The 25,711-nt window shown below is 47.7% G+C and overlaps 1 protein-coding gene across 1 annotated transcript in view; it reads right to left on the bottom strand.

Moving 5' to 3' along the window:
• The window catches only part of RCAN1 (regulator of calcineurin 1), an 88,170-nt gene extending 62,732 nt beyond the window's left edge, over window positions 1–25,438 (bottom strand). Inside the window, exon 1 of the mRNA XM_019730257.2 lies at window positions 25,006–25,438. Coding sequence (XP_019585816.1) covers window positions 25,006–25,257 — 252 coding nt within the window. The 5' untranslated portion in view covers window positions 25,258–25,438. The remainder of the gene's footprint in view (window positions 1–25,005) is intronic.
• Window positions 25,439–25,711: the final 273 nt, after the last annotated feature.

The raw sequence follows: 25,711 nt of genomic DNA, 5'->3' as shown, positions 1-25,711 counted from the left end.
TGAACAAAAGAAACCAGATACAAATAATTAGAAACATGTTTCTGTTTCTATAAAATTCCAAACAAGCAAAACTAATCTCCTTTTATCTATCTATCTGTCTGTCTGTCTGTCTGTCTTTCTACCCATCCGTCCATCCATCCATCCATCCATCCATCCATCCATCCATCCATCCATCCATCCAACCTAATCTATCCATTCTGTTTCTCTGGAGACCCCTGACTAATACAAAAGTCTAGCAAACATTTTCAGCACTTATGCATTTTCCCTTTTTCACTGCTTTCTGTTCACACTGGCTTCCTGTGCGAACGCCACGCCCTTTCTGCCAGAGGCCTCTACACCAGCCATTCCTTCTGCCCGGACCTTACCTGGCTCTTTATGCCCCTCAGGCCTCAGTTGAAGCGTCACCTCCTCAGAGACCTCCCAGGCCCCCCATAGGTGCCTCGTGTTGTTGTTGATCACAGCTCCCATTTGCTTTGCTCATAGCAGTTATCATAATCTATAGCCAATACACTTAAACACATTATCTGTCTCTGCCATGAAAATGTACGTCCCATGATGGCAAAGACATTGCTGGGTTCTCCCATCGGCATAAGTATGTTGCCAGAAGAGTCCAACAAACACTTGTAGGATGAACAACTGAATGAATAAATGAATGTCTAATGCGCACGCCTCACGGGCTATTAACTTCAGAACGCCGATCTAAGAGGTTATAGGAACCAGAAACCTACAGGAAAAAAGAACACATTCTGAATCCCAGCTCCCAATTGCATCTCTTCAACCGAGTATTTTGTCCACGTTATCCTGATACACATTTTTTTCACGTGAGCAAACCGTCTTCCATCCCAGCGGCTGACCAGCACCCGGTACCCTACAGAGTTTGAACATGTGATTTTAGCCAGTGTTTCCTCCTATGGTGGCACCAGGGCCAAGGGCTGATCTGTTACATCGTGATGGTCCCTGTCAGCAAGGCCACAGGGGAAAGGTTACAAAAGGACTAGACGACATTGCCTACATGTAAGAAAGCGAGGAGTCTCATGGATACGTAGAGCTATGTCTTTGTTGAAACACAAAGTCTATCTCGCGAATTACAGCTATATAATGAACTGATCAGAATGGCTGCATTTGGGTGGTCTAGAAATTTCTGGAAACAACAATATTCACTGTCTTGATCTGGGGGCGATGCTAAGGATTTGTTTATTTAGTGAACATCCATCAAGCTGCACCCTTATAATCCATGTACAGGTGATGCCAGTGCCGGGTTCAGAAGCAGGAACCTGCCAGGACACACAGAAGCCACTTTCTTATGAAAAGCATGGAACGGAGAGAGACCCAGATCCATTCCTGCGTTCCAGGACACCGCCTAGCCGACGCCCGTGGACATCCTCGCCAGCAGGATTGGTTCCCTCATTTGATACGTATTCATTTAGGCACCTACTGTGTACCAGGCACAGCTGTAGGAGCCGGGGATATATACTCATGAGCAACATGAAAAACCCCACCCACATGCAGTTCAGCCTGGAAGGAAGAGATGGATAAATTTAATAAGTAAAACACACACACTAGGTTGTGTGATGAGAAGCACCACGGAGGAAAATAAAGTAGGGCAGGGGATGGTGGTATGATTGCAACAGGATGGCCAGAGTCAGTCTCCTTGAGAAGGTGTCACTGGAGCCGTGACCCCAAGGAGGTGACAGCAAGCGCAAAGACCTGGGGTGGGAACTTGAAGGACAATGGAGCAGTGGACAGGGGCGGCCAGCTACTGCAGGGATGTCCCTGAACTCCAGGGACATGGAAAACCCTGGAGAGTGTGAATAAAGGACACAGAAATTAATGCTGAGCTTCAAACACAATTACCTTAAGACTAAGTAGAGCTGAAGTCATTTAAAGTGCAGTTGAATTCATATTTGATTAATTGATTTATCTAAAGGGTTTGAGGTCCCAAATTGGATCTTAAGATTGTCAGGTTTACACCAAAATCACCATTATTTTACACGAGTCCACACAACAGCCATCATCTAATTCCATCTAACCCCACTCTCCTTTCCCCACCTTCCCCCCACCAATTACCACACATGTGGTTACATGACCGGGATTTGAGCTGTAAAAGTGCCATCAAATGTGATGAAGAAGAGCTCCCACCCCCTTACATTTGCCAGATTTTCAGATCCCCGCCCCCCCGCCGTCTTTACCAAATCTCCCTCTTCTTGGGTTTAGATACATGAAACAAAAATGATGGGAGAGGGGGCAGAAAACCTGCGAAAACTATCGAAATTCACCCAAACTTCCATTCTGGAGAGAAGTTCTGTTTTGGGGGGGAGTCGGGGTAACTCCCAGCCTCGCAGTGCAGCTGGGTGTCAGGTTGAGACCCCTTCTGGGCCCACCTGCACGCAGCTCTCCAGAGGGGAAGACCCACTCCCGTAACTGGCACTGGTCTCTGTTCTTCAGCACAGGGTGGCACAGAGCACACTCACACCCTGCTGCCACTGTCCTCTGACTGACTGGCAAGCAAAGATTTGCTAAAACCCAAGGCTCAGGATTTACGCTGCTATTCTTCCAAATAAATAAGACACCAGTCCGGAGAGGATTAAAGTTCACACAGAGGAGGGAAGTCCTATCTTTCCAGCACTGGGATTAGACGGCAAGTCATTATAACGGGACCATTTGTTCCCTCACACCCGCACGCAAATCCCCGACCTCCTTTGCCGCCCGAGACACCTTTCAGGGGCCATCTACGTGCCTGTCATTACCCCACACCAGGACTCGACATCTTTAAGAACAGAACCATTTATCAAGGATTGCTAAGTTGATTTATGTAGCATTATAAAGTGAACAGAACCCAATCACCTGTTACTTGTGTCGCTGATTCCAAGAAAAAAACATTTCTTGGCTGAGGCCGACTCGTCCCTGACCAGATTTTCCGATGTGACTCCCATGTACCCTAGTGATTAATATGGAGACGCCGGTTCTACAATTACAGGAAAACCTCAATGGTTTGACTTCACTGGAGTGCCAGGATGTGGGAAGGGACTGCAGTGCTGTTTCTTTTCAATGCAGGTGGAACGTGAAGACAGAGGATGGGGTCCTGGGCTCTGGGCAGTCAGGTGGGCTACCGATGACCCACGAGCAGTGCTGTGCCCGTGCCAGTAGGTACTGCAAATACACGTGGGAAGCCCTCACTCTGAAATGGGCTATGTCTCCCCTCTGGATTACAATACAACTCGACCCTAGTGTATACAGACTAGGACTTCGCAGAATGGTCCCTATCTTGCTTTAATTATGGAGAAGCTCATTTTGAGATGGGCTCATATGAGAAAGCTGACACAGAGGGAGGCATAATAGTGATGGGCCAATAGTTTTAGGTCAAAAATCTCAGATATTGGCAATTTTATGTGTTTTCACATGCTACTAATTAGCCCTCACCCAACAACCCCACGGTGCTGACGAAGTGCCTGTAACCGCCAGACAGGGTGCAACCTGTTTGGATCACATGCAACGCTCACCCTCACTCAGCCGACCCTCTACATACATCACCATGGATTAGAAAATAACTGAGTCATTATGAGTAAGATCTGCCTTATGACATGGGCCGACGTACCACCCTGAACCTCAGGCTTCTTTTGAGGGGCGTTGTGAAGGGATGCTAACAAGCTAGTATTTGTGCATCTTTTGCACTTTCTAAGAATGTGAGGCGCTTGTACATAGGAGCCCCCTGGGCCTGACTCTCCGGCGGGGGAGGAGTAAGAGGCACCCTGCACTGGAGCCGTGGTGCCTGCTTTGCAGGTGACCACAGGGCGCCTCCCAGGGACCAGCGGCTTACACGGTGGGGCTGAGCAGCCCTCTGGGTGCTGAGTCAGCTCCTGCATGGAGGACGGACATGCTCAGTTTTCAGAGTAGAAAAGAGGTCAAGTAAATATACCAATGAGAAAATGTCTGGAAAAATGAGAAGGAAAGTTTCGTGGGAGTTCTCTTCAAGGCAGTTCTGGGCCAGTTTCTGGCTTCCTGGGTGTTCCCACCAAATATATATGAGCTGCCCCCTGTCATTCCCTTGACACACACTTGTAGGAAGGTCCTGCACCCCAGGTGCCAGGCGGGGGTACAGGTTGACCCAGGATGTATGTACCCTGCCCTCAAGAGTGGGTATGCAAATAAGAGGCGTGGCTTCTGCCCTGGGCGACCACTGCGCCAGACAGACAGAATCCTATAATACATGCAGGGCAAAAATTGCCAGTTTACACTTGTGTTTTTATTCTGAGGCTGGAGGGCCGGGGGATGCATGAGATCTGCAGTCTTACCCTCTTATTCAGCATGCGGGGCAAGTGATTATTTTCAGAGTTGTTGCAAAATGGAAAAGGGACAACAACGTTACGTATCCATGGATGAGTGTCATGCGGGAGACCCTGCTCGCTGCGCCATTTGTCATGCAGGGAGGCCTGCAGGGTCTCTGCTCCCGCTCCCCATACAAGAACGCAGGATATGGTGAGGCCAAAAAGGAACACCCACGGAGCCATAGGTAGGGGAGTCATACCACTATATTCTCTCTGGCGGCACTATACTCTCACTGGAGGCTGGATCCACACTGTCCGCAAACCGCCCGCAAACCGCCATCCACACTTGCCAGCCCAGCCGCCATCTTCTTGCTAGCCCCCATTTTTTCTCCCTCCTTCCTCTCCTCCTCCTGCTAGCGTAGTCACAGCAGTTATATTGTGGCCAATGGCTCACTGGTTACAGCTGACGGCCAACTAGCCACAGCTGATGGCCATGCAATCACAGTTGGCCATTTACTACCTGAGCCAGCACCTGTCTATGTGAGGCCGAGAGCCTGGAAACTACTCTCTGGGGCTCTGCCCCCACAATGAGCTTACAGGCATTTCTGTCCCGACCCTTGAGTTGGAAAGTGGACCTACTAAAAATAAACAGACCAATAGCTCAACAGGCAAAGGATATGAACTGTCTAGAGGAAACAGACTAGGGGAAATGAAACTAGTCAACACGCACGTGGGAAGATAGAACAATTCCATAGTCAGAGACTCAGCTGAAGACAAAAACAAAAATGAGAATGTTCCGTGACGGGGAGCCTTGAGCCCCCTCAAGTCAGTTAGGAGCATGTCACCTGATGGGTGTTATGTGAGGGGCACAGGGTGAAGCGGAGGCCAGGGGCTCGGAGGGCACAGACCGACGGGCAGCCAGGCACGGGGAGAATAGCACTTGGAGTCAGACCCCCGGGTGAGGCATCTGAATTCCAGGCAGGCTGCCGGCCTGGAATGGACTCTCCAGGCCTCGGTGCCCTCATGCGATAACAAGCGCGCACCTCCCAGGGATGTTGGCGTCAGGCTAAAAGAGGGACCAGAGCGCAGAGGCGGCAGGGTGATGGGTAAGGACATGGACTCTGGGACAGAGATGGGTTCAAACCCTGCCTCTTCCCCACCTTAGCTGCGCCACGCGGAGCAAGCTACCTCGCCTCTGAATGCCTCAGTTAGTCCAGCCACAAAATGGGGACAGTAACAGCACCTTTCTCCCAGGATTTGTGTGAGGATTCAATGCGGCCCCGTTTCTAAGCACGTACAGCAGTGCCTGGCACGGAACAAACACTGTGAAAGTGTTTACTTTGCAGCATATGAGCCACTTGCTGTGGGGACTGGCACACAGCAGGCGCTGAGCAAATGGAAGGGAAAGTCACCATAGCGCCTTCCCTTCCCTGGGTGAGCTGGGAGGCAGGAAGAGAGGGTCATCAAAGGGGGAGGAAAAGTTACTTAGGTTTTAAGATCTAAGTACTCCAATGTACTTCCCTGACCATGAACAACAACAAAAAAGGAGCAAAACCTGCAGAAAGAATAGAATCCTAGCAATTTCATGTTCTGACCAAGCTGAGTTGGACCTTCCAGCAGATTACTAACTCTGCTAAGAGTGTACACAGCCCATGTGTTCATTACAAATGCTAGCGTCTGGTGGGTGCTGCCATCTAACCATTGAGGAAGTGTGTGCTGAGAAAGAGCAATGCTGGGCATTGCTTGGCTCCCAGGAGGCAGGTCCTCTTCCCGCCCGAGAAACTGACTCCTAACTGGCCAGCAGCTTCAGACATTGTGGGGACAGAGTCCCAGAGAGCAGTTTCCAGGCTCTCGGCCTCACGTGGAAAGGTGCTGACTCGGGTAGTGGATGGCCGTCAGCTGTGGCTAATTGACCATCAGCTGTTACCAGTTAGCCAATTAGCCACTGATATAACTGCCGAGGCTGCGCTGGTGAGTTGGGAGTCAGTCAGTTGGTTGGCAGGCAGAGAAGCGGACGGCAGATTGCAGGTCGCGTGGATCCAGCCTCCAGTGAGACTATAGTGGTATGACTCCGCTACCTATGGCTCCGTGGGTGTTCCTTTTTGGCCTCATCATATCCTGTGTTCTTGTGCAGGCCACCTCGCACGACAAATGGCAGAGCGAGCAGGGCTCCCACATGACAAATGGCACAGAGAGCAGGGTCTCCCTCACGACAGACATGCATGCACCTTCACCGGCTGCTGGGCAGCTGTTGCTTCTAACACCAACATGCTGCTTGGACAGGCCTGTGAGCCAATCGCTCCATTGGGGTCACTGTGGCTGCACCAGCTGCCTCAAGAGGCCTGGGACCCTGCTGTCAGATAAACCAGCCACCCTCTGCCAAGTTGGCACATCCATGTGATCCAGCCAGGAAAGGGGACTGTCTGGGGGCCACCGGGGTGCCATCTGCACACACCCAGGCGTGCTTCCCAAACAGGCCTGCAGCGAGAACTCTCACTGAGAGGCAGAAGTGGGCGGAGCCTGAAGGTCACCTGCCCGCAGAGCAGAGAGCTATCACCTCTGGGTGAAGAAGAGTGGAGGGCACACTGGTGAGCCGAGCCCCCTGAGCACATTCGTCTATGAACTCATGTCACCTTCACCGGAGCCCTATGAGGGGCCGCTATTATGTCCCCATCTTCCAGATGGACTAGCTGAGGCACAGGCAGGTCAGCAGCAGAGCTGGGACGAAACCCTGGCGGCCCAACACTCTTAACTGCTAAGCTCTGACCAATGACCTTCAGATGAGAGTGTACGGTCTTCCTCAGCCAGAAAAAGCAAAGAGCGCTTTAGAGGGCAGGTCGCTCCTGCTCCATCTGAATGACTGGCTGGAAGGGAAGGCTAAGGAGAATACGTGCAGTGGCCCCAAGGGATTGGCCCAGGAAACCTTGGGTAAGAGAGAGGGTTGGCTGAAGCAGGAAGAATTCACAGTGACGTGTGAGTAATGAATGGGGTGGTCTCCTCATTTCCCAGCCCTGGCTTGTATGCTGAGCCCCTGGCCCAGGGCCTTCTGGAAGGCTCTTTCTTTATTCTCTCCAACTCCCTGACTCACGGAGCCTGAGTTCCCTTAAGGTTCAGAGGAGTCATAGGGGACAGGAGCAACACCTTGCTATCTTGGTGGAAGGACGGATATTTACAGTCTCTTAGGAAAAGGACTAGAAAATACACTTGGACCAAAAGGGCCAACATTTCCTACAAGTAACATTTCCTGAGGATGCTGGGACATGAGCACTGTGCTCGATGGGCTTGCAATCTCACTTACAGAGAGGCCAGACGCAGACCCTGGACAGACAGACAGGGGACGTGGCCTCCCAGGCCAACGGCACTGCCCTTGTCATGGAGACCCTTGCACTGCAGAGTGAGAGGACACGGCCATTAGCTCAACCTCTGCACAACCCTGGGGTCCACTCATGCTCAAGGAAGAAGTCACTGGGGCTGGGCATGTGTGCAGAATGCTTACTGGTCTGCACACAACAGGACTTTGGTTGTCATTGAAAGAAGGGAAATAGGAAGTGAGGGGCAAAGTCAGGGTCAGGCACAGTGGGAAAAGCTTGAACTTCTCGTTTCAGCTGAGCCACAGGCTTGCTGTGTGATCTGGGGCCAACTGCCGCCTCTCCCGGCACACATGGCCTTTTGAGTGCTTGCATCCCCTCCTTCCATGATCTACATGGGGAACCCATGTGGTCCAACTCAGTAGCTACTAGCCACATGTGGCTATTTCAGGGAAAATAAACTTAAAACAAAACTAGAAATTCTGTTCCTCAGTAGCAGTGGCCACATTTTAAGTGCTCGATAACTTGTGACAATTTAAATGAATGAAAATGCAATAAAATTAAAAATTGAGTTCCTTAGTCGTACCCACCATATTTCAAGTGCTTGGTGGCGACTGCACTGGGCCGTGCAGTCAGAGCATCTCCAGCGACACAGAAAGTTCTACGGGCAGCACTGAGACTGTACAGACGGAGACATATGGTTCATAGAATATTCTCGAAGCTGCTTTTGAAACAGGAGAATTGCGTGTTAGGTTAGATCCTACATAAAAGGGATGAGAGAGAGCTGGCTGTGTCTGTTGTGTGTAACAAGGTCTAGAACAGGAAAGTGTTGGTCCAAGACACCTGAAGGGGAGTTAAAGGACCAGAGCTGCATGCCTAGGTTAGGGCCAGTGGTGAGACATGACCACGGGTCCCTTAAAAGCCGGGTCCAACACAAGGATGCCATCTGCTGCCACTATCATTTAATGTCGGAGTGCCACATGGATAAGAGAACAAAACACAAGTGTTGTACGTAAGTACACACTAAAGAAATAGGATCTATCTGAAGAAAACGTCAACTCAGTGCTTGTGGCATAAAAGACGGCTGAAATAAGTGGGACAGTGATATGGGAACAAAATATTCAGACTCCAACTCTTCCCAAGGATCTCTATACACCCAAAGCAATCTCACCCCAAACTCCAGCCGGTTTGGTGGTTGCATTGTCGTTTTCCTTCTTTGGAGGGGGGTGGAGGATAGTTTGAACGGCACACAATGGTTCTAAAGTTCACAGAGAAGAATAAGTAAATGAAACTGGCCAGGAAAATAAATTCTGAAAGCGAAGAAGCATGGAGGAAAATTAGTCCTATTAATTGTTAAATAGGCTAAAATGTATGGCCACCGTCGTTAAGACAGTATGAAACAGGTTCAGAAATGGACAAAAGGTCAACAGCAGAGTCCTGATTCAAGTTTATTTGACCACTTCGGTGATATTTCAAATTTGTAGGAAAAGCACTGCCTAGTAAGCAATATTGAAACACAAGGTAACGTGCAAAAATAGAAAACCAGAATCCAAACTTACTCCTTGTGCCATAATGTCCAATAAATGAAAGGCAAACATCAAAAATAAAAACATAAAAGTGCTGGAAGAAAATACACTTTTATATGTCTTGGCCCAGGAAAGGGCTCTCTAGGTATGAGACTAGCCTAGAAGACAAAAAGATCAAATTTCTCCATCTGAATTAAAAATAAAAATTTCTGAGGTAAAGATACCATAAAATCAAATGGCAAATTGGGGGGAATATCTACAATATATGTGCTAAAGTACAAATTTCCTTAATATACAAAAAAACTCTTTTACAAATTCATAAATACAGACCAAAACCTTACCAGAAAGGTAGCAAAAAGATATAAACAATCAATTTACAGAAAAAAACAACAACAAATGACCAATAAGCATAAAAGAAGATGGTCAACCTTGTTCCTAATTAAGGAAAAGCAAATTAATACAAGAGATACTATTTTTCATCTACCAAAGATCCTGACAATGATTCAAAACAACTTATAATCCCCTGGACTGTCAAAAATGTAGGGAAAGAGGAACTCTTATGCAGTGCAGGTGGTTACAGAAATTAGTATAAACATTTTAGAGAGCAGCTTGGCAGTAGCTATCAAAATGCAAAATAACCATACTCTCTGACTCAGAAATTCCACTTCCAGCAATATATCTTATAAATACATTTACACAAACAAACAAAGATATAAGTATAAGGATGCTGCTTGCAACATTGTTTATACAGGGAAAAAAAAAAACAACCGGAAAAAAACCCACAAAAAAAACCTAGACCCAATCTAAATGTCTCTCACTAGGAATTGCTGGTTAAATTATGTTACATTCATATAATAAAATGCCAGGTAGTCATCAAAAGAAATGCACTGAGTTTATTGGAGAGATACGTACTTTTTAAAAGACAAGTAACAAAAGAGTATATATAGTATGATACTGCTGGTGCAGTAGATGGAAATATATGTACATAGTATATATTTAATTGCATTCATCTCTCTTTATATATACCATATAGTATATTTGTACATGCACAGAACATGCATGAAAGAATACACATAAAATTTAACAGAGGTTATCTCTAAGAAACAGGTTGAGAAAAAAGGATGGGGAATTTTTAGTAAATGCTCTTCTTTATTTTTATGACCAAGTATTACTTTTATAATGAATTACTCTTCAAATTATGCAGCAGTCTAGACAAATGTAATAACCCATAGTAGGTGCTCTATAGGCAGTTTTCCCTAATCCCCTTACACCCAGCCCAACTGGTGGGGTCACTTTTTGCTTAAGTCAGCTTGGGATGGCTGTGCTCTCTGGCTAGAAGTTCTAGCTGGACATGGAGTGCATTATTCTAGATGGAAAGCACAGAGAACTGGCCCCCAGACCTATGAGCACAGGTCTCACCATGCTCAAGCCCCTCACTCCAATATTTGGTCCCCACTGGTGCCACCCTAAGACGGAAGCATCTCAAATCACTGTAACTGGGGACAGACCGCTGGGTGATGTGGCTGCATGGATAAGAATCAAGTTATTAAAGATTGGTTCATTTAATTAAAAGCACAGCAGGCTAGTGGTACTAAGCAGACAGCCCGCATCTCATTAAGGAAGGTCATCTTTCCTGGCACAATCTGATGGAAACCAGTACAGCCCTCAGAGATAAGATCACAAGTTGATTGTGCCCTCTTAGGATGAAATTTGGCAAAGAATGATCAGCCACCTTCTAGCAAGGTGTTAGAGGCTGGCTGGTGCAGTAGGTGGAGATTTAGCAGATGACAATGAACATCTGAAGAGCTGTGTGTCCCCTAAAAGGCATTCTAAGAACAATGAGAGATGAGGGGGGAGGGGAAGAGAAAGAGAGGAAAGAAGGGAGGGAGGGAAAAACGTCACCAGCAAACAAGGCATTTATTTTTCAATTACAAGATTTTTTTTTTTAATTATGCTAGGAAGTCTTGGATTTCTTATCATCAGCAATAATGATTTTATGTTTTAGAGTTTATGGGGTTCTTATAGCCATTATCTTGAGATTCGTTTTTAAAAAGTGTTTAGTTGCTTAAGTTGTTTTCAACTTTGCAGCTATGCTTATTTTATATGAAAACATACTTTTGAGTCCCAACATGCAGTTGACCTTTGAACAACACGGGTTTGAACTGTGCAGATCCTTTGATGTGGATTTTTTTCAATAAATACCTGTACTGTTTTTGGTCCATGACTGGGAGTCTGAGCATGGGCAGAGCCGACTATATGCATTGTCCTGTGTAGGACATCCACAGATTTTGGTACCGGGGTGGGAGGGGGGTCCTAGAACCCATCCCCTGTGGATATGAAGGGATAGACCCTTGTTCTTAAGTTTTGGGGGAACCAAAAATTTTTTTAAAGATTTTATTGGGGAAGGGGAACAGGAATTTATTGGGGAACAGTGCGTACTTCCAGGACTTTTTTCCAAGTCAAGTTGTTGTCCTTTCAATCTTAGTTGTGGAGGGCGCAGCTCAGCACCAGGTCCAGTTGCCCTTGCTAGTTGCAGGGGGCGCAGCCCACCATCCCTTGTGGGAGTTGAACCGGCAACCTTGTGGTTGAGAGGGCTTGCTCCAACCAACTGAGCCATCCGGGAGCTCAGTGGCAGCTCAGCTCAAGGTGCTGTGTTCAATTTTAGTTGCAGGGGGCGCTGCCCACCATCCCTTGCGGGAGTCGAGGAATCGAACTGGCAACCTTGTGGTTGAGAGCCCACTGGCCCATGGACCATGTGGGAATCAAACCGGCAGCCTTTGGAGTTAGGAGCATGGAGCTCTAACCGCCTGAGCCACCGGGCCGGCCTGGGGTGGGGTAGGGTGGGGTGGGGTGGGTGGGGGAGTCAAATTTATACACAGATTTTCGACTGCACAGGTGTCGGTGTCTCCAATTTCCATGTTCTTCAAGGATCAACTACACACTATTGTGTAGTTGTATCAACAACACTATGTTGAAATTATAGCTTTTTCTAAATACTTACAAGTGATAACAAGCCATGCTAGTCTTCTGGTATAATAATACATCTTACTGCAGTATTCTGAGTATTCAGAAACATCTAAATCTGTTAATTTCTCTCTCTCTCTCTCTCTCTCTCTCTCTCTCTCTCTCTCTCACACACACACACACACACACACACACACACACACACCACTGCAATAATTTTAAAGCCTAAGACTGTACTGGCCTAAAATAATTTATGCAACTTCTGGAAATACCTAAATTAAATTACTCCTGGGAAAATAAGGCTTAATATTTAAGGGACTTAAGAGAGCAGTACTTTCACTTTTATGTGAATGTTTTACTTCCATTGCTGCACAAATATTTATTAAGTGCCTACTTTGTGGCAGGCACTGTCCTAGGCATAGGGTAAATAGCAGTGAGCAATACAGACACTATAATCTTTGTATTTTAGTAATAATTTTAATCAAATCACTAACATGCAGTAAGTGTACTAAACACTTACTATAAGCCTGGTATAATTTTCAGCCCTTTATTTATTTTTTATCCTTTCATCCTCACAACACCCCTGTTGTGTAATATAAGGTAGGTACCTATATTATCTCATTTTACAAATGAAGAGACTAACACCCAGAGTAGTTAAGTTACCTGCCCAAGGCCACACAGCCAGTTGCTGGGAGAGCTGGGATTTGAATTCAGATTGACTTGGCTCTGAGACCCACCCTCTTCACCGCTGTGTTGTACCACCTTTTAACATGCATAACTCCAAACTAAAGTAGGTATCTGTCCATAAAGAAGGGTAGGCATTTGTGGGCAATATGTCCACGCACCCTCATATATTTCCACTCTAGGTTGAGCCATAAAAATATTTAAGTTATGTAAGATATGTAAAAATATGTAAGATTAATTACAAGCAGCAAGAAAACCTGCAAGCAGGAGACCCTGCCAGTGTGGCCCTTGTGCTATTTGTAGAGAAAACACAGGAGGAAAATAAAATAAATGAAAAGGAAATAAAGGAACAAACAAAAATTACATGGCGACCTGATATAAAACCTCTAACAATAAACTCATTGACATTAAAGCAGAGTCCTTGATAAAGACTAAACAAATATTTTCAGACTCTCTCCTGCTTCCAGATGTTATCACAACATTGTTTGTATTTAATTGTGCTGTATTTAATTCTCACAGCAACCTGGTAAGGGGAAGAAGGCACCACATGGCCCTCCTTTTACAGCTGGTGCAGGTTCATTCTGAGCCACTAATGCCACATGTAATGCTCCATTCTGTCCTTGACACAAGTACCCCTTCAATAAAGGCAGGAAGTCATCCTCCAACATACATCCCTCTCTCCCCCACCACCTCCCACCCCATCTCACTTTATGTCACAGTCTCAGGCAGGCTCATGGCGCTGTGGCCCAGGTCAGTAACCCGAACTTGATCTAAGTAACTGAAATGCTCTGAACGTGGATCCATTAACAGCATTTCCCAATGTCAAGGATTACACGAGTATTTGACAAAACAAAGCACATTAGGGCCCAAATGTTAGCCCCTTGAATTTATGAATTGGAGTAATACAAAATTCAGAATTGATTTAAAAAATGGAAGCCACTCAGCAAATACTGTGTCAAGTGGTTGAGTTTGAAAGGTACCTCTTGGATTCAGCTACTCTGGAAAGAGGATACGGGTACCCACCAACCCTGAATCCTTTCCAAAAGTCTGCAGGTGGCTTCAGGCCCAGCTCATGAACTGCAAGCCAGTGAATTTTTCAAATGGGTGGTCTGTTTTTAGGGGCTGCAAGGGAATTTTACAGACTGCTGACCCCGACCTGAGGGGTCCGTCACCATCTGAGATCTGCAGCTCAGGACACAAAGGTGGGCTGTGCGAAAGGAGATGAGATTCTACACGTTTCCCCAAATCCCAGCTCCAGCCCGGAAGAGCTCTGTCACTACCTGGCCTGGGCAGAAGTTACTTGTGGAATCATGTGAGACTCCCACGCCAGAATACCTCCCACCACACAGGCCTGGACACCTCGCCACCAGCACACAAAAAGAGTAAGCACGTAGTAACCCAATACCGGAGGCCAGCTCAGAAAATTCCCCTTATCTCCTAAATAAAGTGTTTTTTTCATCTGAGTTCTCTCTTTGGATTTCTCTATGATGATAATTTGAATCATAGTCTAAATAAGTTGCCACAAATCTGAGCAGCGTACGGCAGATAATGTCACAAACTTGTACCCATGCGTAGGTGAAAGAGGACGGTAGTTCCTGTAGGCGAATTCAGCGCCCCGCTGTTTCCTGCTTATCCAAAGGGGGTGTCCTCAGCCAGCAGCAGGGAGGGGTCCACTCGGGGTGGTTCTCTCACCTCTTTGGTTTTCTGCTGGGCATGTGTGTGTGTGTGTGTGTGTGTGTGTGTGTGTGTGTGTGTGTGTTGGGGGCGGGGGATGTCTTTGCTTTAAAGTTTTTAACTACAAACGTATCTTTACAAAAGCTTCTTTTGCGGCGCAAGGTGTGACGTCTCCTTTCTAAAAATGCACGTTCTTGTCTTTGATGCCTGAAGTCAAGTCCAAGTCAACCAACCACCCGGCTCCATCGCAGAATATACGTGAAGTTACTGCCCCCTAGTGGCAAGAGCTGGTGTTTAGCGCAGCATCAGACCCGCTGGCAAGGACAAGTCCTCTGCCCCTGGGGGGGGGGGGGGGGGGCAAGCCTTGATAGGCCCTAACAGTGGCGCTGGGGACACTTTTGTCTGCTTTAGCTGACTTGTCTCTAGAGGTCCTCTTCATTGTTTGAGTGCTCTAGGTTCTTTTGGGTGGGGTAAGGACGTTATTTCACAGATAATTAAATGAGTGGCATAAAAACCAGTGGGCAGGGAGGAAGGGGACCTGCGAGCAAGTTCCAGTTCTGCCCTTGTCTAGTGAGCGACGCAGAGTAAACGCCATCACCTCTCTGAGCCTTGATTCCTCTTTGGAGAAATGAAAGGCTGGCGGCTGAGCCCTTCCTGCCTGGTTTGGTGACAAGGCCGAGTCAGGCGTCCAGTTGCTATGGATTCTATATGCTGATTAGTTTTGCAAAGGGAGAAGGGCTAATATAGCATTTATCTTAGAAGGCTATAAGAAGGGTTAAATAAAATGATGTATATAAAATATCTGGCACAAATTACAAGTGTCAAATGGAGTGCTTATACCGTGTTTCCCCGAAAATAAGACCTAACCGGAAAATAAGCCCCAGCATGATTTTTAGGATGACATCCCTGAACATAAGCCCTAATGCATCTTTTGGAGCACAAATTCATATAAGACCCGGTCTTATTTGCGGGGAAACACGGTAATTAATTATATAATAACTGCTTATCTAATTTATCATGCAAAATGGAACATACTGTCACGCTATTGATAAGTAATTGTTATCAGGAGCTTTGGAAAAGTCCCCAACAATCAACAGATTTCAAAAAGAAAATTGCTCAAGTGCTCTGGTTTTGTGAGGCTATATCTTTGGCAAACCCTCAAATGGTCACTGGACAGAATAGATGCTGAGATCAGTTGAACCCTCTGACCCGGGTCCCTCTCAGATCACTCCTACATAAATTTCCAAGGCCGATTAAAGAAACGAGTTTACGTGACAAATTCACCTCCCCTCTAGCTACAAACTAGCAGAGAGGCCTCCCATTGACCAATGAAGGACAAGGCAGGCCTGTGGATGTGAAGGAAACCAGAATATGCCACCCCCAAATAGCCTCTTTGGCATAAAAGTTATTTTGAGCTGAAGGCAATTAAGCCGCAGTGCACGCAGGAAAAGCTCTCTCTACCCTCTCCCCGCTTTCTACCTCCAGGCAGGATATAAATTCTCCTTTTCCTGGAGATGACTCTAGGCTCTTAGCAGCCCAGAGATGGTACGGAGGGATCTGCAAACAACCTTCCTCCATTAGTTTCCGCCCACACGTTTACCTTCCCACAATTTGCTGCTGCTGGGAAGCCCACAACTGCTTTCCTCGGAGTCGTCCCTCTACAAACTTATCATTCTTTCTCAAAGAGGCTACAGACGCCGAGTCCTAAGCCTCCGCTTTGAATTACATTTCGCTGAGGTTTCTCCTGCATGATGTGTGCTGCCCGCATTAATAACTGTCTGTTTTTCTCTCGTTAATCCGTCTTTTTGTTAAAGAGCCGCAGCTGAACACCTAGGATGGGTAAAGTTCAGTCTCCCTGCGGATGGAAGGCTGCAGGAAAGAGAAGTGGAATCACACTAGAGAAATTCTCTTCTTGAGCAAATTCCTACCTGGGAAAGTGGGTGGTGGAGGGGAACGCCAGGGCAGTGGGGCCACGCTCCACTGGTACAACAGCACAGAGCCATTGGGTTTTGAGAGCCAGAAATGACCTCACAGACATTATCCAGTTCAACCTGCTCACTTCACAAATGAAGCAACTGGGTCTGGAAAGGCTGATAACTTGCCCAAGGACACGTGGTTCATTAAGGATCTATTAAGGTCTTTAGTCATATTTGTATAACACATGCACACAGTAAAATAAATTAATTTTGTGTTTTCCCTGCTAGCTGTGAGCTCCACGAAGGCAGGGAGTCTGTCATTCACCCAGGGCATCTAGGGCTGCACCCCTCACACTGACCTCACCATGACCGTGGGGTAGGGATGGTTGTCCTCACTCTGCAACTGAGGGATCCAGCCTTGGGGACGATGACCGACTCACCTGGGGTCCCACAGCTGCTCTTGGAACCAGCACAATGCTCAGAACGTAGTAGGCCCTCAATAAATGTTTGTCGAGGAAATGAATGAATGAAATGAATGAAGGAGTGAAGTGACAGGTCTGGATTCAAATCCGGTCTGTACGGCTCTAGTGCCCGTGCCCAGCCTTTGCTTGAACAGAAGAATATCACCGAGGCTGCTGTACCAGGAGCACTCAAATCCACCCATCAAATATAAATAAATGACCGAAAGAAAAGAGTTATAACTCATCTGCGCCTCAGGTTCCTGTGGATAAAAACTTTCCTCACACTGCAGTCCTGGGGTTTAAATAAGATGTGAGAGATGTGAAAAATCACGTCCACCCCAGCGTGCTGTAAGATGATGACAGATAGGCGGGGAGTTGGCTACTACTGGGTTCGACGCCTCGGACCAGCGCTTGCTGGCTACGTCACCTGAGACGGGTGACTTGGCCTACCCTGGCCTTCGGTTCCACATCTGAGTTAGTGGAATGGGGATGATAATAGTACCTATTTCATAGAGTTCTTGTAAACAGACGAAGAGATATATATTACACATAAAGCACGTAAACAAACACAAACTATTTTATTATCTTTAAATAAAGCAGCAAGTTTGACGGAAAATATAAAGGTGATACAAAGTAACACAAGCTATGGTTATATTGAGCAAAAAACAACCCATAACTAGCTATCTGGATTAAGTAACATTTAATTCAGAAATCAGGCCAACCTCAAATGCCTCTTTCTATGGTGTTAATTATGATTACACATGGGAAATGCATATTTCACCTGCTGAAATTAGTAATGGAAGGAAAAGTACTGGACCTCCCCAACGTAAAAAAGGTTTAGTGACCCGAGTTCTTCTTTTAGAAATGTAGTGGCTAACAGCTTTAGGGACATCAGAAACTTAATAACCTAGCCATAATCTTATCAATGGGGTGGGTTTTTGTTAAGCTGTGGAGGGTAACAGTGTACTCATACGGAGTTGAAGCTAGAAAAAATCAGATTAGAAAATGCCTTAATGAACACTTCTGAACATTCACTGCTCCACAGAAGTCAAAAAAGTTTACAAAGGAAAAAAATGTGCTGATAAATCGCTCCTGGGGTGGGCAGCCGAGAGACGGCCCCAGTGACCTCCAGCTCCTGGCATTCATGCCCTGGGTAGGCCCGGCACCCTTGAGCGGGAGCTGCACTTACTGACTCACTTCTAATAAACAGAGCCCAGCAAAGGTGGTGGGCTGTCACTCCGAGATGAGGTAACAAAGACTGTGAATTCCATTCCACCTGGCACGCCCTGGCTTGCTCTGATGGCAGCAGGCTGCCATGTTGCGAGCTGCCGAATGGAGAGGCCCAGGTGGCAAGGAGCTGAGGGAGACCTCCCAGCCAACAGCCACCGAGGAACCGGAGCTCTCAGGCCAATCCCCTTCCAGATATGCAGTCCTGCCACCAACCGTGTGAGGGAGCCTGGCAGCAGTACTCTTTCAGTTCTGCCTTCGCTGAGACCACAGCGGATACTTTATTGCAGACGTGGAGGCAGAGGCACCAAGCTAAGCCATTCCTGGATACCTGACCACAGAAACTGCGAGAGAATAAACGTTTATTGTTTTAAACTACTAAGTTTTGAGTTAGTCTGTTACACAGCAGAGGATAAGTAACACACACTAACTTATATAGTGTGTTTACTATGTCCTTGTCACTGGGACAGGCATTTTACACACATCAGGACATGCAGGTACTAGGAGGACCCCACTTTACAGATAGGGAAACAAAGGCACAGACAGGGTAAACAGCTTCCCCCGAGTGACCCCGTATAAGCCATTACGTTGCACTGCTTCCTTACGTACACTCTTCCATGAGGAAGGAGTGCATACTAAACCCGATTCAATCTTTAGAGGTTAGAAAAACAACACTCTACACCAACTAAACTAGACATAGTAAAGGGCTTCTACAATGATTGAAATCTATACAACATGAAGCCAACCCTTTCCCCAACGTCAAACCTTGAGTAAAGGTAATTAATATTTTCCTGATGTTATATTCTGAAAACGTTTGTTTTGCCCAAGAAGGGTGGAAGCGCTATTTTTACTTCCTGTTGCCTGTCCATGCTCAGAGAACACAGCAGAGCCGTTTACTGTCTCACTGACAGTCACCATCCCCATGTTTTGATGGTGATTATTATTTACAAAGGAAACAAATTCCCCCTCACAACTGAATTGTATTTCAAATGACCTGCTCTCTCCCACAACACTGGAAATGAGTCCTAACAATAGAAAATGTATACGGAGGGGTCTGTCTCCTCCCCACGCCCCCAACACACACAGATGTGCACAGCTGCCCTGAGTGTACCCGGGGCGATGCAGTCACAGAACAGGGCAAACCGGCCCCTCAGTGACAGGTATGAAAAAGCGTGGCCTGTGTCGTCTGATTATATATATGTTTTTAAAGGAAAGAAAGAATACAACCTGAAACGTACACACTGGAATCAAACAGCTTCAGCTTTAGCTCCTCTGTTCTGTCACAAAGCCTATTTTTCATTCCCTTATGTAATTGTCTTGGGGCTTGAAAAGCTTGGGGTTACAGGCAATAACATGTAAAGCTACTGCTGCCTAAGAAAAAGTGCCGCGAACAGTGGATGGTGGCAGATTGAGGTGAAAAGGGGACCAAACCCTTGCTAGGGAATGGAGTGGTGAGGGGGGATCGAAAGAACTTCAGGGACGAAAAAACAACCCAAAAAAACTTAATTTATTTAAAAGTCAGAAATTCTAAAATTAAGGAAATCGATAACTTCTAAAGTAAACTCTGCACATCTGTAACGTACTTCTTCTTCTTTCTTTTTTCCCATACACCATTCTAACATCCCAACAAATTAAACCATACAAAATTGGTTTAATATCGCTCTGCACTTAAGGAAGTTTAAGGGGAAATTTTAGGCATAATTTAAGCCTGAGAAACCACATGCCTCTGACACCCGGGCAAAAAATGAAAATGGCCTAAAAACGCCGGGATTTTACACTGTAATAGAACCCAACTGTCACCATCCTGCTGGAATGCCACATTTTACAACATGCTGCCACAGACGGACTAGTCATGGGGATCAACAATGGGAAACCCAGCCAAGCACACACAACCTTATGAGCAGAAGCTCCGTATACCAGCTGTACCACCTTGGATCTCAAAACCGTTTCAATCACCAAATTACTATTGAATGATATCTTGTCGCCCAAAAAGCATGTCTTGGGAGGGGAAGTCGGGATCTGACATTTGGGCGGAGTGAGCAGCAGCAGGAGGGGGTGTACAAAAGCCAAGTGAGGCAACCCCAAGTCAGAGAAGATGCTCTTATGTCACCCGCCCAAAGGCTCCAGCTCTCAGGCCTGATGGCCAGGTATCCTGCTTTCTGGCGACCAGGTCAAACACCACTTAGGCGCAGGGAGGTGCCAGACCCAGAGCCTGACTCCCATTTTAGATTCAAGGAAATCAGGGCACGGATCGGGCTAAAAGTGGAACCCAGTGAAATTACTCAATAATCTTTTCATGCTATAACAATGACTCTGGTCAGGCAAAAGCCCTTCTAGCCAGGGCAATGGTCCACAACTTGCCTCCCAGGTAGAATCACCTGGGGGAGCTTCCCAGGCCTTGCTTTCCTGGTGGTCCCCAGTCCCAGACGGATTGGTCTGGAGTGGCCTGGGCATGGGAGTTTTCCCTAGTGCTCAGGGGTCTTCACTGATACACAGAATTAATTTAAGGACATTACTCCAACTACTTTTATGCCTATCAACATATTTCCTGTTATTAAAAGAAAGTCATGGAAGTAGCACAAATCTTAAGTGGGCATTTGTTTTAAGAAAGGTGAGTTTATTCACTAGAAGAGTAAATTTTTCTGTGATTAGCATTTTCTAACTTAGCGTTCAGGCAAAGCTCTCAATCAAATATACATTCATGTTTCAGACAACAGAAAAAATGGTATCCATTTCCATTACTATATGGAACTATATTTACTGCCTGGAAACTAACAATATTACCTGAGAACTCTTCAATTTCTGGTTGGCTTGGTGGTGGCTGGATAAACTCTGATTCCAGAGAATCAACCACCCAAAGCACATGTGATTACTGGTTCAAAGCACATATAATTACTTTGCTTTCTCAGTAAAAAAAAAAAGAGGTCCACAGAAGAGTACAGTAATGGATGTGCCAAGTGAATATTTGTACAACAGAAAATCTTATTTTAGAAAAGTTTTCATTCATTTGTAATGGTGTGACTCTCTCTACTTGAAATTAATGACGATACAGTTTCAGTTATTTTTTAGATAAACATTTAATGAACATATTCATTATAAATTATTTACAACTGATGGTGAGCCAGCTAACAAAAACGCATTTTACGCATCCCACCCAACTCTTATAGCAAGAAAACAGCTTCTGATGGAAATTCCCAAATGAATTGTTAGTGCAGGTCAATTTCTTCCTTTCCCGTAAGACTAAGGTTAGAGAATATGGACACATGTAAAGAAATTTGACAGTCTTCTTCCTTCACACCATCTACCACAGCCTGGATGTTTATGTTCCCCCAAAATTCATATGTCGACATCCTCATCCTCAAAGACGATGGTATTAGCAGGTGGGGCTCTGGGAGCTCATGAGGGTGGGGCCCTCAGGAATAGCATTAGTGCCCTTGTCAAAGAACTCCCCCCCCCCATACACACACAGCTTCCTCCTCCCTTCCACCTGTGAGACACAAGAGAAGTCTGTGACCTGGAAGAGGGCCCTCACCCCACCATGCTGGCCTCCAGAACTGTGAGAAATACACTGCTCATAGTTGTTTCTAAGCCACCTCGTCCATGGTATTTTGTTATAGCAGCCCTGACAACAGGCTAAGACGCCCTCCCTCCCCCAGGTGCCCCTCCAACAGACTGGTTAAGTAGAGGTGATGGCCAGACCACCAGCACAGGGGCTTTTGTCGGCAATGCAGGTAACAGTCCATCTCCTCACGGGTCAGACAGGACTCCCCTGAAGCAGAGTCATGTTTTCACTGCACCTCCCAAAGGTGACACGCCCAACCTTCAGGAAGAATGGCCTTTAAAATAACACGGCTGTCAGCCTGAAACCTCAGAAGCCACATCTTCCCATTCAGAGGGATGGTTTTAGCTCAGTGAGAAACTACCTCTTTACTGGAAGGCTTGGCAGAGCTGTCGGCCGTCAGGGACTCTGCCTGCCTTGGCCCAGAGGGTTTTTGTGTCTTCACTGATCATTTTACATCTTACAAAACCCTGTGGATATGCAACCAACACACAAAGGTCCCCTGCCCCATTCTGAAGCTCCTGACCCTCCGAGGGGGGGCAGGAGAGGACAGACTCAGAGACGCTCTGTCCTTTGCTCTATCTCCAGCACCACCACCCCAGTTCAAACACCTTCAGAGCACCCTGTGGCAAGAGCCTCCTAACCAGTCTCCTTGCTTCCTCTCTTGCCCACCCACCTTCCTTCCCCCAAAGACATTATCCACTCAGCTTTGCAATTAGAATGACATCCGAATCCCTGCCATGGCCTCCAAGGGCCTCCATGGAACTGTTCCCTGGCTGTGTCCAACCTCAGGCGGCCACTATCCCCCTTACCTCTCACTTGATGCTCCACCATGCGGGCCCCTTCGTGTCCCCTGAATACGCTCAGTTCATCCCTGCACTGGAACCTTTGCGTCTGATTCCTCTGCCTGGATGCTGGCCACATAAAATCTACACAAGGAGCTTCTTCCAAGCTCTACAGAGGTGTTCTGGAGACACCCACTGTAAAGGGGCCCCATGCTGACCCCTCTCTGCTTATCCTTTTTACCTGCACTGTTCCCAGAACATTCTCCACCCCTCTCTACTCTTCTCTGTGCCCTGGACAGCTGCCCCACCTGTGGACTGCATAGTTTGGCTCCCTTGCCTCCTGGCTGCCAGCTGGGTTCTGCCAATGAGATCAGAAAGCCTGGGGCAAGTCTGGGTGTTTCTTCCCTGCCTCTGCGTCAGCATCTCAATTCCATACCTTCAAGTCTGCAGCTCCTGCCAGGTGGCTCCTCTCCAAGGGTTCCAGCAACACCACTTCCTCCCCTTGATCCAACACTCCGTTCATTCCCTCAGTCCTGCTTCAATGAACCAATTCTTCATGAACACTTCCTAAACCATCACAGTGTCTCTGTTAGGACCCGACTGATACGACCAGCCCCTGCCCCCTCCTTGGTCACTTTCTATCACATTATCCTGTTTTCTTTTCTCCATTGTAGTCATCACTACCTGAAATGACCGTGTTCACTTACTTTTTTCTAGTGTCTATCTTCTCCTCAACCACTAGGACATAAGGAGGAAGCTCATCATGTCCACCAGTCTATCCACTGGGCCTAAAACGGTGCCTGGAACATAGTAGGCATTCGATAAATAAGACCTAGCTGGACAATCAGCTCTAATGTGTCTTTTGGAGCAAAAATTAATATAAGGTCTGGTCTTATACTACATTGTATTATATTATATTATACTTGGTCTTATAGTAAAATAATATAAAATTTTTGCTCCAAAAGACGCATTAGAGCTGATTGTCTGGCTAGGTCTTATTTTTGGGAAAACACGGTAGCCAAAGAACAAGTAAGCGAATGAATACCAACCCACTGTCTGCTCAAAATACCAACTCATTAGTAAGACCTTCCCGTATCATCTTTTGTAAAACAGGCCTCCACTCCCTCCTCCTCCACCTTCTAAATCTTACTTTTTCTTATCTCACTATCACCGCCTGACATATTTGACATTTATTTGTTTATTGTCTGGTTCCCCCAACAAGTGTCAGCCCTGGTGGCAGGAATGCTATTTTATTCACTGCTGTGCCCTCAGAGCCTAAAACAGTGCCTGGCCCATAGTGGAGTCTCAATAAACATTTGTTAAAATGAACACCTACCAAAGTGGGCAAAATTTCACACAAAGCCACTTCAGGGCTGTCCGCAATACCTCCTGGAAAGAATGTAAAACTGCAAATTGCCAGACAGCCAAGCAAATAAGCGCAGTCTTATATGACCTGACCTTGCCCCATTAGAAAGATACCCTAGGACCCCCAAGAACTGCTACCTAGACGCTGGCCTAGGAAGAGAAGAGGCTTCAGAATGAGTGAGGGCCTGCACTTGTGACAATTGTTGCTTTAGAAAGCATGCACGGAAGCTTACCTAAGCGCACAGCCACTGTAAATCCTTTCTGAAAGTAGCCGGGCATATAAATTATACATACATGGGACTTAAGCCCATCATTCTCTGTTCCACAGTGATGCTCCTCTTGGCAAGTGCCTTCAGCTACAGTTCACAGACAGTATATGCAGACCCTGAGCCAAGCAGGGAAAGCACTGCTTTTTTGACAGCTGCTCATCTACTAGGGCATCTCTCTCAAAGACAGGCTTCATTCTGCAACGCCTACGTGGTCCAAATTTTATTCTGCATACTAAATGCAGATTTGAAATAAATTCCTCCCCCCCACAGATTACTCATACCTGCCCCCTCAACCTCCAAAGTGTCTAAACTGTGTGGATTTGGGGGGGACTCCCAATGTACGGAGTGTCCCCGAGGGTGGCAAGTCACTCCTTCCGGGAGCCATATTCCTGGCTAAAGGTCCTAAAGGCCGAGAAAGGGAGCCCCTTCACAACACCATTCACCCAGAACTGGCCAACCGCAGGGTAATGAGCAACCATGGAAGCTCACCCAAACATTGGCTCTTCTTCCAATGGTGCAGATTGAGAATGCTGTGAGTCACGTAGCTGCTCAACGCCTGTTTCCTCCTCCCAATGAATGAGGCGACCCCCTCCTCTAACCAGTAAGTGCAGGGTGACGGTACAAGCCTCAGGGTGACAGCACGAGCTCAGCGGCCACTTAGGGCGCGAATTCATGCCTTGACCGTCTCCTACCTCGTCTGCCCCCGGGGCAGGGGCGTCACTGAGGGGCGGCTACCAAGCCCAGGTCAAACCCGAGGCGCTGAAAACGCTCTGAGCTGGCTGCGCGCGGACCCCGGGGCCCTCTGAGAGCGAGACCCCACCTCAGCTGGGTCAGCACGGGGTGTCGCCACGTCCCCGGGGGGTCCCCTCCCCGCCCCTCCGGCAGCCCGGGCTGGAGACGCTTCCCGGGGCGGCCAGGACCTCGGCGCGGCCACCCGCGCCACCTCCTCCGGGCAACAAGTGTCCGCCCTCCGCCCGACGGCCCGCACGACCCGGCCCTCACCCGGCACAGGCCGTCCACGAACACGCGCGGGTCCAGGTGGCAGGCGATGGTGGCGCTGGGCAGATCCTGCAGGTCCACCTCTTCCATCTCGCAGTCGATGAAGCTCCAGTCGCCGCCGCCCTCATCGGCCCCAGCGGCCCCGGAGAACGGCGCGAAGGGCCGCAGCGTCACCCCGGGCCGCGCTCGCACCTCGGCGGCCACAGCCGCTTCGGCTGCCTCCCCGAGAGGGGGCCCGGCCACGCCGTCCTCCATCCCAGCGCCCGCGCGCCCCCGTCGGCTGCGCCCGCTCGCGCGCCGGAGCCTCGCGTCCTCCCGTCTGCCTGCTCCGCGGTTAACCCTCTCACGATCACGGCGCAGCCACCGCAGTCACCAGGGCTCCGGGAGACGCAGGCTCGGCGAAACCGGCGGTCCGCCGAGATTCCCCGCGGCGCCCCGCCCGCCCAGCCCTGGGGGCGGAGCTCCGCCGTATTCCGCCGTGGGCCCTTTAAGGCCGGTCCCCGCTGTGTGATTGTATCCCGCCCTTCCAGCAGAGAAGGCCAATAAGAGAACGGAGTTCTCGTCACGTGACCTTAGTCTGCCGCCCTCAGCCCGAAACCTCAGGGCGGCCATGCTGGGAAGGGGCAAAGGCCTGTTCAGCCAATTCCGCTTTTCCAACAGCTGGAGCCAGTTGAATGACGCCAGCAGGGTTCGTGGGCACCGGATCATA

This window comes from Rhinolophus sinicus, linkage group LG01 (assembly GCF_036562045.2).
Source record: "Rhinolophus sinicus isolate RSC01 linkage group LG01, ASM3656204v1, whole genome shotgun sequence".
NCBI lineage: Eukaryota > Metazoa > Chordata > Mammalia > Chiroptera > Rhinolophidae > Rhinolophus > Rhinolophus sinicus.
The sequence above is the reverse complement of the archived record's forward strand: the minus strand, read 5'-3'. Positions and strand labels throughout refer to the sequence as shown.